We start from the raw sequence: 16586 nt of genomic DNA, 5'->3' as shown, positions 1-16586 counted from the left end.
GCCAGGTTCGAGGATCTGAGCTACAGGGAGAGGCTGAACAGGCTGGGGCTGTTTTCCCTGGAGCTTCGGAGGCTGAGGTTATAGAGGTTTACAAAATTATGAGGGGCATGGTTAGGATAAATAGACAAAGTATTTTCTCTGGGATCGGGGCATAGGTTTAGGGTGAGAGAGGAAAGATATAAAAGAGACCTAAGGGGCAACATTTTCACAAAGAGGATAATGCATGTATGGAGGGAGTTGCTGGAGGATGTGGTGGAGGCTGGTACAATTGCAACATTTAAGAGGCATTTGGATGGGTATATGAATAGGAAGGGTTTGGAGGGATATGGGCCGGGTGCTGGCAGGTGGGACTAGATTGGGTTGGGATATCTGGTCGGCATGGACGGGTTGGACCGAAGGGTCTGTTTCCATGCTGTACATCTCTATGACTCTAATGCCACTGCACAATAAATTACAGATGATATGGATTTTTTTTCCCCATAGCTGATGGGAAATTCTGCAAAGAAACTGTGCGATAACTGACCTCTGACTGATTGAGTTAGCAAGCAGAAAGCTTACTGGGTGAGGTTAAATCTCAATAGATGTCTTAAGTGAGGTCATCATTGGAGGAAAAGAGGACTGTTTAAAATTCATTTGCGGGATGAAGGCATCTCTGGCTAGGCCAGCATTTATTGCACATCCCTAATTGCCCAGAGTCAATTGCATTATTGTGGGTCTGGAGTCACACGTAGGTCAGACCATTTAAGGATGGCAGTTTCTTTCCTTAAAGGGACACCACTGAACCAAACCTGTTTTCCCTGACAATGGATTCATGGTCATTCATTAGACTCTTAATTGCGCCATCTGCCATTGTGGAATTTGAACCCGGGTCCCCATAACAATACCTGGGCCTCCGGATTAACAGTCCTGTGATAAGACCACGAGGCCATCGCCTGCCCTGAGGATATTGGGACAGCTGCTCTCATGAGACAAGTGCTTTGTGGGCGGCACGGTGGCACAGTGGTTAGCACTGCTGCCTCACAGAGACCTGGGTTCAATTCCCGCCTCAGGCGACTGAATGTGTGGAGTTTGCACGTTCTCCCCGTGTCTGCGTGGGTTTCCTCCGGGTGCTCCGGTTTCCTCCCACAGTCCAAAGATGTGCTGGTCAGGTGAATTGGCCATGCTAAATTGCCCGTAGTGTTAGGTAAGGGGTAGATGTAGATGTAGATGTAGGGGTATGGGTGGGTTATGCTTCGGCGGGGTGGTGTGGACTTGTTGGGCCGAAGGGCCTGTTTCCACACTGTAAGTAATCTAATCTAATCAATGTCCTTGTTGGAGAATGCCAAGAACGGTACAAATAGTACCAAAAAAGAGTATATTCAAGGGAAATTGAAGCCTGAGGCAGGAGACTGGGACATGAAAGTGGCAGATAAAGTAACCAAGAAAGAGGGGGAGTGAAAGGTAATATGACCAGATGACAGCAAAGAGAGGAAACAGGTCAGACAAATCAAGGGACAAATCTAAAAGACAGGTACAATGGCTAGGAACCTCAGATAAATGAGTGAATAGAGGGATTATACAAGCATAAATTATAACAAATATAACCTGGAAGCATGGTAAAAAAAGATCTTCTCCCTTAAATTATACTTGGTACCTTAATGTTATAATAAAATGTTACATCTAATAAGTCAAACAACACTTTCGGGATGCATCACCTCACCAAGTACTAAGGCAAACCACAAAGACAGATTCAAGATGCTCTACATTTTTATATGCAAAGTATGTCTCCAATTATGGGCGAATTGATCCCTAATTATTTATTGGGTAAGGTTTTGATTCCTTGACTGAACTAAATTCTTGACAAATTTCTGGGCAAAGGGTCCATGGTTCACCCCAATTTCCGAAGGGCTTAAGAACTAAATTGTTATGGTACAGAAGGGTCTCTCATCTCTTCTGGATGCAGATCCATTTGCTTAAACATTTAAACTAACAGCAAGATGAAACACAACTTAAAAAAAAAACAGCATCAAACAAATGGAATCAGTTCCAGATTCAATGTTGTACATAGTTTTATCCCAACATATTGAATATTCAAAGACTTGGTTTATAAATTGTAAATGTACCACAATTAATCAAATTTACCCAAATATGAAGCCTGTAATTAAGTAAACCAACATAAGTCTAAAATTTCGTTAGCATTTAACATTTAAATGCAGAGCTGGTAAGGGCTGTTTGGCAGTGGCTGCTTGAAGGCTCGGTGACGTTTGTTTAACGGTTTAAATTTGAAAGTTTTTTTTAAAAAAGCACGGAGCGGATCCGGAAGTTGGTGTAGCGCAAGCTTACCTGGGTAGGTGGTTTCCTATAAAGGCGCGCAGTAGAGGAACCGAGGCACTACAGGGGTAGTGTCTCCCACCCGCCCTCCTCCTCTAACCTAATAATAAGACCCATTGTGGTAAGTAGGTAAGTGCTACATTTTGCTTGTTCTATTCTTTAGACCTAGTTTGTTTTTATTTAAAGGTTACTTTTAGAGGGATGGCAGTGAAAGCAGTGCAATGTTGCTCTTGCAACATGTTTGAGGTGAGGGATGCCATGGTCGTCCCTGCTGATTACATTACACTTGCAGGAAGTGCACCCATCTCCAGCTCCTCCAAGACCATGTTAGGGAACTAGAGCTGGAGTTGGATGAATTTAGGATCATTCAGGAGGCAGACGGGGTCATAGATCGGAGCTTCAGGGAAGTAGTAACTCCAAAGATTGCAGACAGATGGGTGACAGTGAGGGGAACTGGGAGGAAGCAGCCAGTGCAGGGACCCCCTGCGGTCGTTCCCCTCAAGAACAAGTATACGGTTTTGGATACTTGTGGGGGGAACGACTTACCAGGGGTAAGCAATGGGGTTCAGGCCTCTGGCACGGAGCCTGTCCCCGTTGCTCAGAAGGGAAGGGTGGAGCAGAGCAGAGCAATAGTTATTGGGGACTCGATAGTTCGGGGCACAGATAGGTGGTCTTGTGGGGGCGAGAGAGACTCACGTTTGGTATGTTGCCTCCCAGGTGCAAGGGTACGTGACGTCTCTGATCGTGTTTTCCGGGTCCTTAAGGGAGAGGGGGAGCAGCCAGAAGTCGTGGCCCACATTGGCACCAACGACATAGGTAGGAAGAGGGCTGAGGATGTTAGGCAGGCTTTCAGGGAGCTAGGTTGGAAGCTCAGAGTTAGAACAAACAGAGTTGTTCTCTCTGGTTTGTTACACGTGCCACGTGATAGAGAGTCGAGGAATAGGGAGAGAGAGGAGTTAAATGCGTGGCCTCAGGGATGGTGCAGGAGGGAGGGATTCCGGTATCTGGATAACTGGGGTTCTTTCTGAGGAAGGTGGGACCTCTATAAACAGGATGGTCTACACCTGAACCTGAGGGGCACAAGTATCCTTGGGGGGAGGTTTGCTAGTGCTCTTTGAGGCGGTTTAAACTAACTCTGCAGGGGCATGGGAACCTAGACTGTAGCTTTAGGGTGCAGGACCTGGAGTGTAGGGAGGTTAGGAACATGGCATCAATCTCAAAGGAGGATGCCTGTAAACAGGAAAGTGGCTTGAAGTGTGTATACTTCAATTCAAGAAGTATACGAAATAAGGTAGGTGAACTTGCAGCGTGGGTTGGTACCTAGGATTTCGATGTTGTGGCTATTATGGACACATGGGTAGAACAGGGACAGGAATGGCTGTTGCAGGTTCCAGGGTTTAAATGTTTTAGTAGGGTCAGAAGTGGGGGTAAAAGAGGGGGAGGTGTGGCATTGCTTGTCAAAGATAGTATTACAGCAGTGAAAAGGACGATGGATGAAGACTCGCCATCTGAGGTAGTTTGGGCTGAGGTTAGAAATAGGAAAGGTGAGGTCACCCTGTTAGGAGTTTTCTACAGGCCTCCTAATAGTCCTAGAAACGTAGAAGAAGGATTGCGAGGATGATTCAGGAGAAGAGTGAAAGTAATAGGGTGGTTGTTATGGGGGACTTTAACTTTCCAGATATTGACTGGAAAAGCTATAGCTCGAGTACGTTAGATGGGTCGGTGTTTGTCCAATGTGTGCAGGAGGGTTTCCTGACACAATATGTAGACAGGCCAACAAGAGGTGAGGCCACACTGGATTTGGTTCTGGGTAATGAACCAGGCCAGGTGTTAGAATTAGAGGTAGGTGAGCACTTTGGGAACAGTGACCACAATTCGGTGACTTTTACTCTAGTGATGGAGAGGGATAAGTGTGCACTGCAGGGCAAGAGTTATAGCTGGGGGCAGGGAAATTATGATGCGGTGAGGCATGACTTAGGATGCGCGGCTTGGAAAAGTAGGCTTCAAGGGAAGGGCGCAATCGATATGTGGAGCTTGTTCAAGGAGCAACTATTGAGTGTCCTTGATAAGTATGTACCTGTCAAGCAGGGAGAAAAGGGTCGTGTGAGGGAGCAGTGGTTTAATAAGGAATTGGAAGAGGGTGGCCTATGTAAAGATGAGGGGTTGTTAAAGGGAAGAGGGTGGCCTATGTAAAGATGAGGGGTGAAGGTTCAGTGGGGCGATTGAGAGTTATAAGGTAGCCAGGAAGGATCTGAAGAGAGAGCTAAGAGCAGCAAGGAGGGGACATGAAAAGTCCTTATTTGGTAGGATTAGGGAAAACCCAAAGGCTTTCTATAGGTATGTCAGGAATAAAAGAATGACTAGGGTAGGAATAGGTCCAGTCAAGGATAGTAGTGGGAAGTTGCATGTGGAGGCTGAAGAGATTGGGGAGACACTGAATGAATACTTTTCGTCAGTATTCACTCAGGAACAGGACGTTGTTGCCGATGTGAATATTGAGTCACAATTAATTAGAATGGACGGCTTTGAGGTATGTAGGGAAGAGGTGTTGGAAATTCTGGAAAGGGTGAAAATAGATAAGTCCTCTGGGCCTTTTGGCATTTATCCTAGGATTCTCTGGGAAGCAAGGGAGGAGATTGCAGAGCCATTGGCCTTGATTTTTATGTCCTCGCCTACTGAAATAGTACCAGAAGACTGGAAGAGAGCAAATGTGATTCCCTTGTTCAAGAAGGGAAGTAGGGATAACCCTAGTAACTATAGGCCGTAAGTCTCACTTCTGTTGTGGGCAAAGTCTTAGAGAGAATTGTAAGGGATAGGATTTATGAACATCTGGATAGGAATAATGGGTGCGTTGGAGGTTTGGATTAGGAATTGGCTGGCTGGAAGAAGACAGAGGGTAGTAGTTGATGGTAAAGGTTCATCTTGGAGTGCAGTTACTAGCAGTGTTCCGCAAGGATCTGTTTTGGGACCATTGCTGTTTGTCATTTATATAAATGACCTGGAGGAGGGGCTAGAAGGTTGGGTGAGCAAGCTTGCGGATGATACGAAAGTCGGTGGAGTTGTTGACAGTGAGGAGGGATGTGGCAGGTTACAGCAGGATATAGATAAGCTGCAGAGCTGGGCAGAAAGGTGGCAAATGGAGTTCAATGTAGGTAAGTGTGAAGTGATTCACTTTGGTAAGAGTAACAAGAAGATGGGATACTGGGCTAATGGTCGGATACTTGGTAGTGTGGATGAGCAGAGGGATCTTGGTGTCCATGTACACAGATCTTTGAAAGTTGCCACCCAGGTAAATAGTGCTGTGAAGGAAGCATATGGCGTACTGGCTTTTATTGGTAGAGGAATTGAGTTCCGGAGTCCTGAGGTCATGTTGCAGTTGTATAAGACTCTGGTGCGGCCGCATCTAGAATATTGTGTGCAGTTTTGGTCGCCATACTATAGGAAGGATGTGGAGGCACTGGAACGGGTGCAGAGGAGGTTTACCAGGATGTTGCCTGGTATGGTAGGAAGATCGTATGAGGAAAGGCTGAGGCACTTGGGGCTGTTTTCATTGGAGAAAAGAAGGTTTAGGGGTGACTTGATACAGGTGTACAAGATGATTAGGGGTTTAGATAGGGTTGACCATGAGAACCTTCTTCCACGTATGGAGTCAGCTATTACGAGGGGACATAGCTTTAAATTAAGGGGTGGTAGGTATAGGACAGATGTTAGGGGTAGATTTTTTACTCAGCGAGTCGTGAGTTCATGGAATGCCCTGCCAGTAGCAGTGGTGGACTCTCCCTCTTTATGGGCATTTAAACAGGCATTGAATAGGTATATGGAGGATAGTGGGCTAGTGTAGGTTAGGTGGGCTTGGATTGGCACAACATTGAGGGCCAAAGGGCCTGTACTGCGCTGTATTTTTCTATGTTCTATGAACTTCAATAATATAGTCAGTAGGTGGAGACACTACACAAAAAACTTCCACTGGAAACTGTACAACACACAAGATAGTAAAGAAGCTGTTTATTTCAGTGTCGTCAAATTCAGTATATATTACCTATCGATTCATAATACTGAACTCAAATTTGATTTCCTATCCTTTCTGCACAGTGTGTGCTAGTTAATTTATAACAAATAACGACCAAATGCAATTTTTACTGAGACATGCCAGAGGTAAGAGGAACATGGCACCTGATAAGGTCCTCGTTTTTGAATAAATATTTGGAGGTATAGTTCATAAGTTTCCAAATGACACCAAAATTGGAGGTGTAGTGGACAGCGAAGGTGGTTACCTCAGATTACAACGGGATCATGATTTGATAGGCTAGTGGGCTGAGGAGTGGTAGATGGAGTTTAATTTAGATAATGTGAGGGGCTACATTTAGGAAAGGCAAATCAGAGCTGGACTTATACACTTAATGGTAAGGCCCTGCGGAGAGTCAAAAGAGACCTTGGAGTGCAGGGTCATAGTTCCTTGAAAGTGGAGTCGCAGGTAGAGAGGATAATGAAGAAGGCGTTTGGTATGCTTTCCTTTATTGGTCAGAGTATTGAGTACAGGAGTTGGGAGGTCATGTTGCGGCTGTACAGGACATTGCTTAGGCCACTGTTGGAATATTGCATGCAATTCTGGTCTCCTCCCTATCAGAAGGATGTTGTGAAACCTGAAAGGGTTCAGGTAAGATTTACAAAATGTTACCAGGGTTGGATGACTTGAGCTATAGGGAAAGGCTGAATAGGCTGGGGCTGTTTTCCCTGGAGCGTCGAAGGCTGAGTGGCGACCTTATAAAAAGGGTTTAGAGGGATATGGGCCAAGTGCTGACAATCGGGACTAGTTTAGGTTAGGATATCCGTCCAGCATGGACAAGTTGGACTGAAGAGTCAGTTTTTGTGCCGTACATCTTTGACTAGAAACTACAGAATCAAAGAACATTTATGATACAGAAAGCAGCCATTCAGTCTGCACTGGCTGAGTTAAACTAATCACTTAATCCAGAGACTTGAGGGTTTTCCTTTTAATATGAGTTCAAGGTTACTGCCTCAAACACTAAACAGGGCAACAAATTCCAGCACCGATGATCCACTGGATAAAACAAAACTTTTCCTCATGTCTCTCTAATGGATCAATCACCTTAAATCTGTACTCCTGTAACTGACCTCTCTGCTTGAGTAAACAGATCTCCCTTGACTAGTCTATACAAGCCCCTCATTATTTTACACACCTTGATTAATTCATTCCTCAGGTTTGTTGGCTTGAAGAAGAAACCGCTAGACTATCCAATCTTTCCTCTTACTTACAATCTTCAACCTCTGGCAACGTTGTCATAAATCTCTGTATTCTCTCTAGAGAAATTATATTTTTGGTGTCCAAAACTGTATATAGCTTAGACTATCTGGAATGACATCGCTGCTCTTGTAAATATCTGACCCAATGTTGAAAAGCATTCTATAACCCACTTTTACTACCTCATCTACTATCTTCAGATAGCTGTGGAAATGCACTCCAACAATTCAACTTTCTCTATTCCTCTCAATACCCTTCCTGTTTATATGTATTTCCTTGGTTTGTTTGTCCTCCTACAAATGCACTTGAACAGACTGAAATCCATTTGCCATAGTTCGGCCTACTCTACCAAACCACTGCCATCTTCATGTAGTCAACAGCCAATTTCTTCACTATCTTCTCCCCAGCCAAATCTTCTATTTGTCTTCAAATGTCCCAATTATGCCTCCCACATTTAAGTGTAAATCATTAAGATTTACCACAGGCAATAAGAGAACCAAAAACTAAGCCCTTTGGTACATTGCTGGAAACCACTTTCCATTTGCAAGAACATCAGTTGACCACTGTCCTTGGTTTCCTATTACACAGTCTATTTTAGAACAAATTCTTATACATACCATTCTTAGCAGTGGGACCTTGTCAAATGCCTTACTAAGTCAATGTAGACAAAATCCTGTTTTAGCCTCATCAATCCTCCTTGTTACTTCCTCAAAACATTTGAAATATAATCTTCCCTTAACATAACCACGTCGACTATTCCTGATCAATCTGTGGCGAGTAATAGTTAATCCTATCTCTCTATCTATTCTGATGATTTGTCAACGTCAGAATAACCATTCTATAATTATATGGCCTTTTCCCCAAATCCTCGCCTGTATCCAGTAAGAATTGGAAAACAATCTTCAGAGTATTTGCCATTTCCTCCCTGGCTTCCTTTAACAGTCTGGCTTACAATCAATCAGCCTAGCTGATTTATCAACCTTTAAGGAAAGCAGACCCTCCAATACTTTGCTTTTCATTATGCTTATTTTACCTCTTATTTCTCACTGTGTAGGCTAAATGAACATCAAATTAGGAAACAAAATATACATTCCATATACAGGTTGAGGAGCTATGTTAAACTGATGTAACTACTAGCAGAAGACCATAATTAATGTGAGATGTGTTTACATACACAGTACTATTATAACATGAAAATAAAAATTTATATTGGAATGTTTAATATATTACAAGACAAATAAATGAGTTATTGGTACAAAATCTTAGTGCCAACGATACCCTTAAAAAATAGGGAAAACGATCTCTACTTCTAATTTTGAAACATGTCTAATACCATTTGAAAATGGGGCTAAATTAATTTTACAATATATATTCTAATTTAGTTAACCTTGAGTTCTGCTAATATAGATGCGTATCAATTGTAATACTTACTGAACCATCTGATGCACTTGCACCCACTTTATCCCCAGCTGCATTCCAGCACACTTCAAAGATGCCTCCTGTTCCCCTGTAGCTATGGACAAGAGCACCTGTCTGTAAACAAACCATTTTATTTCAATTATCAGAAATAAGACAAGTGTATCAAAAATTTGAATAACATGCAGTGACTGTCAAAGATTCCACATGGTGCACTGCATGTGTTTGTAGGAATCAATTCAACCATGCACTTGCATTGAAGTCAGACACAACCATTTCCTCTGTGATAATAAATACATAAGGGGAGTTATGTATACAGTAATATTGCTTTTTATATTATAATCAGCCTTCCAATGCAATTCTATGTTCCATAATTCTAAACAAAGAATAAATCTGAGAAAAAGGGAATTTAACTAGTCTTCAATAGCTGACAGAACTTACCTGTGTGTTCCAGATGTGAACACATTTGTCAAAGGAGCCACTAGCCAAGTACCTGCCATCTGGGCTGAATGCTACACTGTATACAGGTTCCTGGTGTTTGGTCAAAGTATGGATGCAGATACCTCGGTCCACATCCCATAACCGTACAGTGGAATCAAATGAAGCACTGTAGGGAAAAAAACACTTAAGTCTAAGAGCAATTTTTCAACAGTCACACCAGCAGCACCCATAACATTGAAAATATGTTTTAGCATCCCATAAATGGTAAAGAATTGTTGCCACGCAAGGAAGGAAAATTACTTTTAAAAGTGTCTGACACTTTCAGAAGAAATAAAGTATTTATTGTTCAATTGCACACAGGGATAATTATTTTGGGATGAGAGTCACCACAAATCAACCCATCCATGACTATATTGCAGACTTTAACAAGCAGCTGATGAAATTCAGACCAGAAACACTTTTTGATCTGTGTGCCAATCAAGAGCTGCAAAACTCAGTGCCAGACCTCAGTGTGCATTCATTGTAACCCTGAATCATTCTAGGTTTTTCAACAATTCCACATGTTTTACATTAAGACTTTATGCCAGTTGCAATTTTGCCAGTATCAATAGTTGTAATGTGGTCAAAGTTCACTAAATATTACTCTTTTATTGCTAGGAAACAACAGTAATACCTAGTGCATACCAGAAACACACTGATTGATGTTTATTTAACCTATTAAGTGTATGATCTAAAACCTGTTATATAAAAAAAAGAGGCAAACAGATAAATGCCAACACTCTGCCTTCATTACGCACTACTTAGTCACATTTTAAAAATTTAGAAGCTTTCACACAGATAGTCTGGGGCCTGGCGTGCATGTGCTTTTAATTCCCATAATTCTCCGAGCCTCCTGCATGTGAGCACTTCCACTACTGTATAGAAAATATACTAATATACAGCTTGTGATTGAATACAAATTAGAAACATTGCAACTAAGAACACAACAGAAAGAAGGGAGTAGACCATAAGACTAATCGAGCCTTTCTGCCATTCAATAAAATTGTAGCTGAATTTTTACTTTATTTTCCTCCCCACTCTCACTATTCCTATATTTAACAATGGAGCATACAAATCTCTGGGGATGGGATGCAGGTTCCCAAGATTCAAAATTGATAGTGAAGCCATTTAATCCTAACTGACCTCAGTCCTAATTAATTGCCACTGTATCTTGAAGCTGTACTCCAGTATTTTAAGATTCCCGTCAGCAGTTCCAGCCTCTGCGTTTCTACGCTGTCAAGCTCCTTTAGAATCCTTTATGCTTCAAAGCCTCTACAAAATCATCTTTGTTTCATTACTGTTAATGAAAGTTAAAGGCTTAGTGAATGCACACTGTAATGCTTGATACCTACTTTACAAAAATATGCTTGTGTTCTATCCTCTAAAAACTTTTAAGTTCCAGTTTGCTTGCTATTTTTCTTATATCCAACTGATTGGCAGCATTTGCTTGAGATGTAAGCACTTTATTTAATGCATCCTTCTTTAAAATATTTACTCACCTCTATCACCCTGCTTTATGAAACATTCTTATCTGGAACTGTAGTTTCTGAGCTAATAATTGGTGTGGCACAGGTTGAGGAGGGAGAGGAAAACTCCTATCGTAAAGTTTCACGTGAACAGATGGTGGTTGGTCATGCACAGCAGCAAAGTGCTTTGTCACCGTCCCCCAAACTCAGTGAGAAGCAAATTTTGTCAAGACACAGTGTAATAGCTAAAATTTTGTCCTACTGGCTGTCAACAAGTTTTCTGGCTAGTTTGTCATGGTATATTTTGAGAACTGTAGGTCCTCAGGAACAGATCGAGAAATCCAATAAATAATTGAGACTATCTGATTGGTGCATTCTGTGGTATTTCCTGGTTAGTCAAAGGTAACTAAAAGAAATGAATTTCAAGGATTTGATTGCTTGGCTTTCTGATTGTTACTCATTTCCTATTTCACAGTTAGTTTACATATTGTCGCCTATTTTAGGTGCAACTTGAAAGCAGACACAACAGCAACATTTAAGAGGCATCTTGACAGTCACACGAGAAGGCAGGGAATAGTGGGATACGGACTGCAAACAGTTTTTAGTTTAGAAAGGCATATGTCAGCGCAGGCTTGATAGTCTGAAACGGTCTGTTCTTGTACTACACTATTCTGTATTCTTTGCTTACTTGGAAAAATTAATTTCTTCTCCGTGTTATGATATAATATTCTCAGATAGAATACTTTTGAAAGGAATGACAGATATACAGAGATTCAGGTCTTCGGATAATATAGAGAAGATTCTTTCTTACCTTGCTAACATAAGATTGGCAGTTGGATTGTTAGTACCAGGTCCTGTAGGACTCCACTTAATAGTATAGATTTCCTTGTTGTGCGCTTGTAAATCATGAACACATGCATCTTGCTTCATACTCCAGATCTATGAGAAACATGATAAAAACCAAAGTAAGGAAGTGAACTTGACAACCCCACTATACTCATCTTAACAGGTACATTAAATAGACAAGATTGGAAAAGAGAAGATCTACAGAAAATAATATTTAACATACATCAACTAAGAAAAAAGGCCACTCTGCTCATCCTTCCTATAGCTAATGTATGATTTTTCCATTCATTACCTGAAAGAGGTGCTGAACCTTAAAGTTAAATTTCCACAAAATATTTCTAAAAGCATTAACTTTGCCAACTTTGAATTAACCTTTGAAAATTCCAGGATGCATTATCATGATCTCACTTATTCAAATGCACAGCCAGCTGAAGCTCACAAATGATCATGGTCTATATATGTTCCCAAAATTTGGTATGAAAGCATTCTTTAATACATACAAATATTGTGGAACATTGATGCATACAGCTCTCTTCAAGAATTGGAAATCACCCGTATAACACTGGCTGGAAAAATGTGCACCAACATAATATCCAGTGAAACACAAATAGGGGAATAACCAAAAATAAGATCTAAGAGGAGGATTTAGGACATATTTGAAGGCAAAGAGGTAAGTTGCCAGGCAATGTAGTGCTGGGAGAAAAGGTACGGATTCTGAAAGATTTGCTTTTAATCGTGGCTCACAGGAAGCAGATTTTGGTATTAGGAAACCACGGTATCTGTAGGGACATTTGGCTAATAAAGATTGCTCAGGTAGAGTTTAACAAGACTATGAAAGAACTTAAAAGGGAATCAAAGATTTGCTAAGGACGTAGAAAGTCATTATGGTTAATAAGGAAATGGATAATGAAAATACTCGGAAAAGAACAAGCTAGAATTCTGAATTACTTAATCTGTGAAAGGAGTCAGGAGACAGCTTAAGAAATGAAGTAACAGGCATTACACTGACCAGGTACGAGTGTCAGCAAACTATGCTTCAAAGGTGGAAGGAGTTAACCTTGCCAAAATGCACTTAGAGAAAGCATTTTAATTTGGGATTAAACAGGATCACTTGATTTAGCCTGAGGGAACAGCCTGGAATCTGAGCCAAAAAGAAAAAGTATTGCGATGGAAACCACAAAGAGGAACTTTGTTTTTGTTCGTGTTGATTTGGAGGAAATTGTGAACCATTCTGAGCCTGTTGTTAGACATATAACAGCAACACCTGAGAATCTACAGTAGAGGTTAAGAAGGGTTGAGCTGGCAATATCAATATGCAAATAGATGGCTAATGTATGGTTGCCAATGATATAGTCAAGGGTAAATAACAAATATGGGGGAAGCCAAGTATAAAGTCTAACTTCCATCCTTGTAATAGAACTGTGGGTGTTTCTATACCAGAAGAAGCACCAATTGAAGAAGGCAGCTCATCACTAACTTCTCAAGAGCAATGAATGCTGACCTTGCTGGTGATACCCACAATAAATAACAAAAGAATAATTGCATGCACTTGGGAAAATAAACTAACGTAATGCATTTAATCACTGGGACAAAAGTGAAAAAGAAGCAAAGTAGCAGGGTTATGGAAATAAACAAGTGAGTGTAAATAGTCTAATTTAACATCATTCATATCCACTATAATATGGGTACTAGGTCAGAACAGGATTCCTGCTGCTCATATGTATGCTTTCCCAACCAGAAACACACCCAGCTCATATAACTCCAAGATGTACGAAATTACAAAGAATCAAGATAAAGCTGGACATATAAGTCCTATTTCTTTAGCAGAATAGTGAATTACAAAGACATATAGATTAATAGTAATAGGGAGAATGGTCAGTGGGAAATTGAGAAGATTTAGAGGGGCACTGGAAATCTGGAATTCATTACCTGAAAGAGTAGAGGAGGCAGAAATGCGCACTACAAAGTACTTGAATATGCACTTCAAATGCTGTTACTAAAAAGGCTATGGGCCAAGAGCTAAAAAGTGGGATCAGATTATATAGTCTTATATTGGGCAATACAGATACTACTGGCGGAACGGTCTCAACCATAAATTTCCGTAATTCTTAATTATTTGTGAAATAATGACTGATACAATCAATGCCTAGAACTCATGTCCTGTATACAGAAGTCAAAATAAAGATTTTAAATGTTTCAGGAACTTGATTTAAGCATTTTGAGCTTTGTCCTTTTACATTTGATTTCATTTGTTCATTTTTTTAAAAATCAGTTCTCCAATCACCCCTGTCACATCTACGAGACATATGCCATCATTAAAGATGCCTGCAGTGGTTTGATTACTATACTAAATCCTCAATTTTTCCAGTTGTGACAGAACTTTTAATACAATATTTAATTCACGACAAATTAAATGCTGCAACACAACAAAACAAAAATGAAACATTAATTACCTTCAAGGTCATGTCATCAGAACAAGATGCAAGTAGATTCCCTGTTGGATCCCACTTGATTGCATTTACTTCATTCTGAAAATAGATCCAGATCATTAAAAATGAATAAGACATTCCTTTAATATCTGCAGCCAGAAGCTCTTGAAATTTAACATCAATGAAACAAGCTGAATATCTGTTTTCAACCACAGTACTGTCAGTACCAGGAACAGATTATTCAATTATAGTCAACAAGTGCTAATCAACATTAGCACAAAAGTACGGCGTCAATCCTGAAATATGTACAACATTCTAAAGTGATAATATAAGACAGTAGTCTTAACTAATTAAACAGATCAATCAAAGCTGTAGTCAAAATTCAAAACTGAAGTCTAAACGTCTAAACTGAAAAGAATGATTTACAGATTCATGCTAATAATTGTCAACCTACAGCACTGAGTGATTTGAAAATTGAGAAACTTAATAAATACAGTAAAATGTGTTTTATTGAACACTTCACAAATTGGAATGTGCCATCAACCAGCATCTCTGATTCTCCTGAACCTAATGCACACTTCAGTAACCAGAATACTTCCTCATGCTCCCTGGCACTCAAGTGCTAGCAGATAAGATTGCAATGATATTCTGATGTGAGCTCGCACCCAAGTACTCTTATAGAGTCATAGAATCATACAGCATGGAAACAGACCCTAGTCCACACCAATCATTCCCAAACTATTCCCACTTACCTGCATTTGGCCCATATCCCTCCAAACCTTTCCTATTCACATACTTATCCAAACGTCTTTAAAATGTTGTAACTGCATCCACCACTTCCTCCAGCAGTTCACTCTACACGCTAACTTTTGCGTAAAAAGTTTCCCCTCGTGTCCCTTTTAAATCTTTCTTTTCTCACTGTAAAAGTATATCCTCTAGTTTTGAACTCACACACTCTAGGGAAAAAGCCCTTGTCATTCATGTCATCTCTGCCCCCCCATGATGTTATATACTTCTATAAAGTCACCCTTCAACCTCCCACACTCTAGTGAAAAAGGTCCAGCCTAACCAACTTATTTTTATAATTCAAATTCCAGTCCAGGCAACATCCTGGTAAAACGTTCAGAACCCTCTGCAGTTTCCTAGAACAGCGAGACCAGAATTATGCGCAGTGCTGCAGAACAGGCCTCACCAATGTCCTGTACAACCTCAACATGATGGTCTAACTCTTTTACACAAAGGTCAGAGTGATGATAGCAAGTGTGCAAAACAGTTTCACTACTGCCCTATCTGCATGTGACATGAATTTCAAAGAATTATGTACCTAAACCTCTACTACTACAGGCCCTACCATTAACTGTATAAGTCCTGCCCTTGTTTGTTTTACCAAAATGCAATACCTCGCATTTATCCAAATTAAACTCCATCTGCCACTCCTCAGCCCATTGACCCAACTGATCAAGATCTCAAAGTAATCTTGGATAACCTTCTTCACTGTCCATTATACTACCAATTTTGGTGTCATCCACAAACTTATTAACCATCCCTCCTATATTCTCATTCAAATCATTTTTACAAACTACAAAAGTGGACACAGTACCAATCCCTGCGGAACACCGCTGGTCACAGACCTCCAGTCCAAGAAACAACCCTCCACCACCACCTTCTGTCTGCTACTGTAAGGTCAATTTTGTATCCAATTAGCAAGCTCACCCTGAATTCAAAGTGATCTAATTTTACTAATTAGTCTACCATGCAGAACCTTAAAGGTGTTGCTAAAGCCCAAGTAAATAACATCTACTGCACTGCCCTCATCAATCTCTTTGTTACTTCCTCAAAACACTCAAATCAAGTTTGACAAACAGGACTTCCCTCACACAAAACCATGGTGACTAGCCCTAATCATTTCTTGCCTCTCCAAGCATATGTAAATCTTGTCTTTCAGAATCACCGCCAACAACTTACCCATCACCAATGTCTCAGATCGACAGTTCCCAAGCTTTTCCTTACAGCCTTTCTTAAATAAAGGCATAACATTAGCCACCCTCCAAGCCCACCCATGGTTATAGATAATACAAATATTTCTGTTCGGGGCCCCAGAATTTCTTCCCCAACTTCCCAGAAACCCTGGGATAAACTTGATCAGGTCCTGGAGATTTATCCACCTTTATGTTTTCTAAGACCTCCAGCACTTTCCTTCTGTAATGTAAACAGTTTTCAAAACATCAGTATTTACTTCAGAGTTCTCTCGTCTCCATTTCTTTCTCCTCAGTAAAGATTGACTTGAAACATTCGTTTAATATCTCTCCCATCTCCTGAAGTTTAAGGCGAAGATGAGCTTGTTGATCTTTACGGGGAATGTATCTTATTGTACTC

At 40.7% G+C, this 16586-nt stretch overlaps 1 protein-coding gene across 4 annotated transcripts in view; it reads right to left on the bottom strand.

The window, feature by feature from the left end:
• tbl1xr1a (TBL1X/Y related 1a) overlaps positions 1–16586 on the bottom strand; it is a 179464-nt gene that overhangs the window by 4202 nt on the left and 158676 nt on the right. For all 4 annotated transcript variants that reach the window (XM_072572589.1, XM_072572588.1, XM_072572591.1 and 1 more), the window contains 4 exons: positions 14235–14309; positions 11747–11874; positions 9431–9596; positions 9005–9106 (listed from right to left, as the gene is read on the bottom strand). In XM_072572589.1, coding sequence (XP_072428690.1) covers positions 9005–9106; positions 9431–9596; positions 11747–11874; positions 14235–14309 — 471 coding nt within the window. The remainder of the gene's footprint in view (positions 1–9004; positions 9107–9430; positions 9597–11746; positions 11875–14234; positions 14310–16586) is intronic.

This window comes from Chiloscyllium punctatum, chromosome 6 (genome assembly GCF_047496795.1).
Source record: "Chiloscyllium punctatum isolate Juve2018m chromosome 6, sChiPun1.3, whole genome shotgun sequence".
In the NCBI taxonomy this organism is placed as follows: Eukaryota; Metazoa; Chordata; class Chondrichthyes; order Orectolobiformes; family Hemiscylliidae; genus Chiloscyllium; species Chiloscyllium punctatum.
Note: the sequence above shows the minus strand (reverse complement) of the source record. Positions and strands in the feature narration are given on the sequence as shown.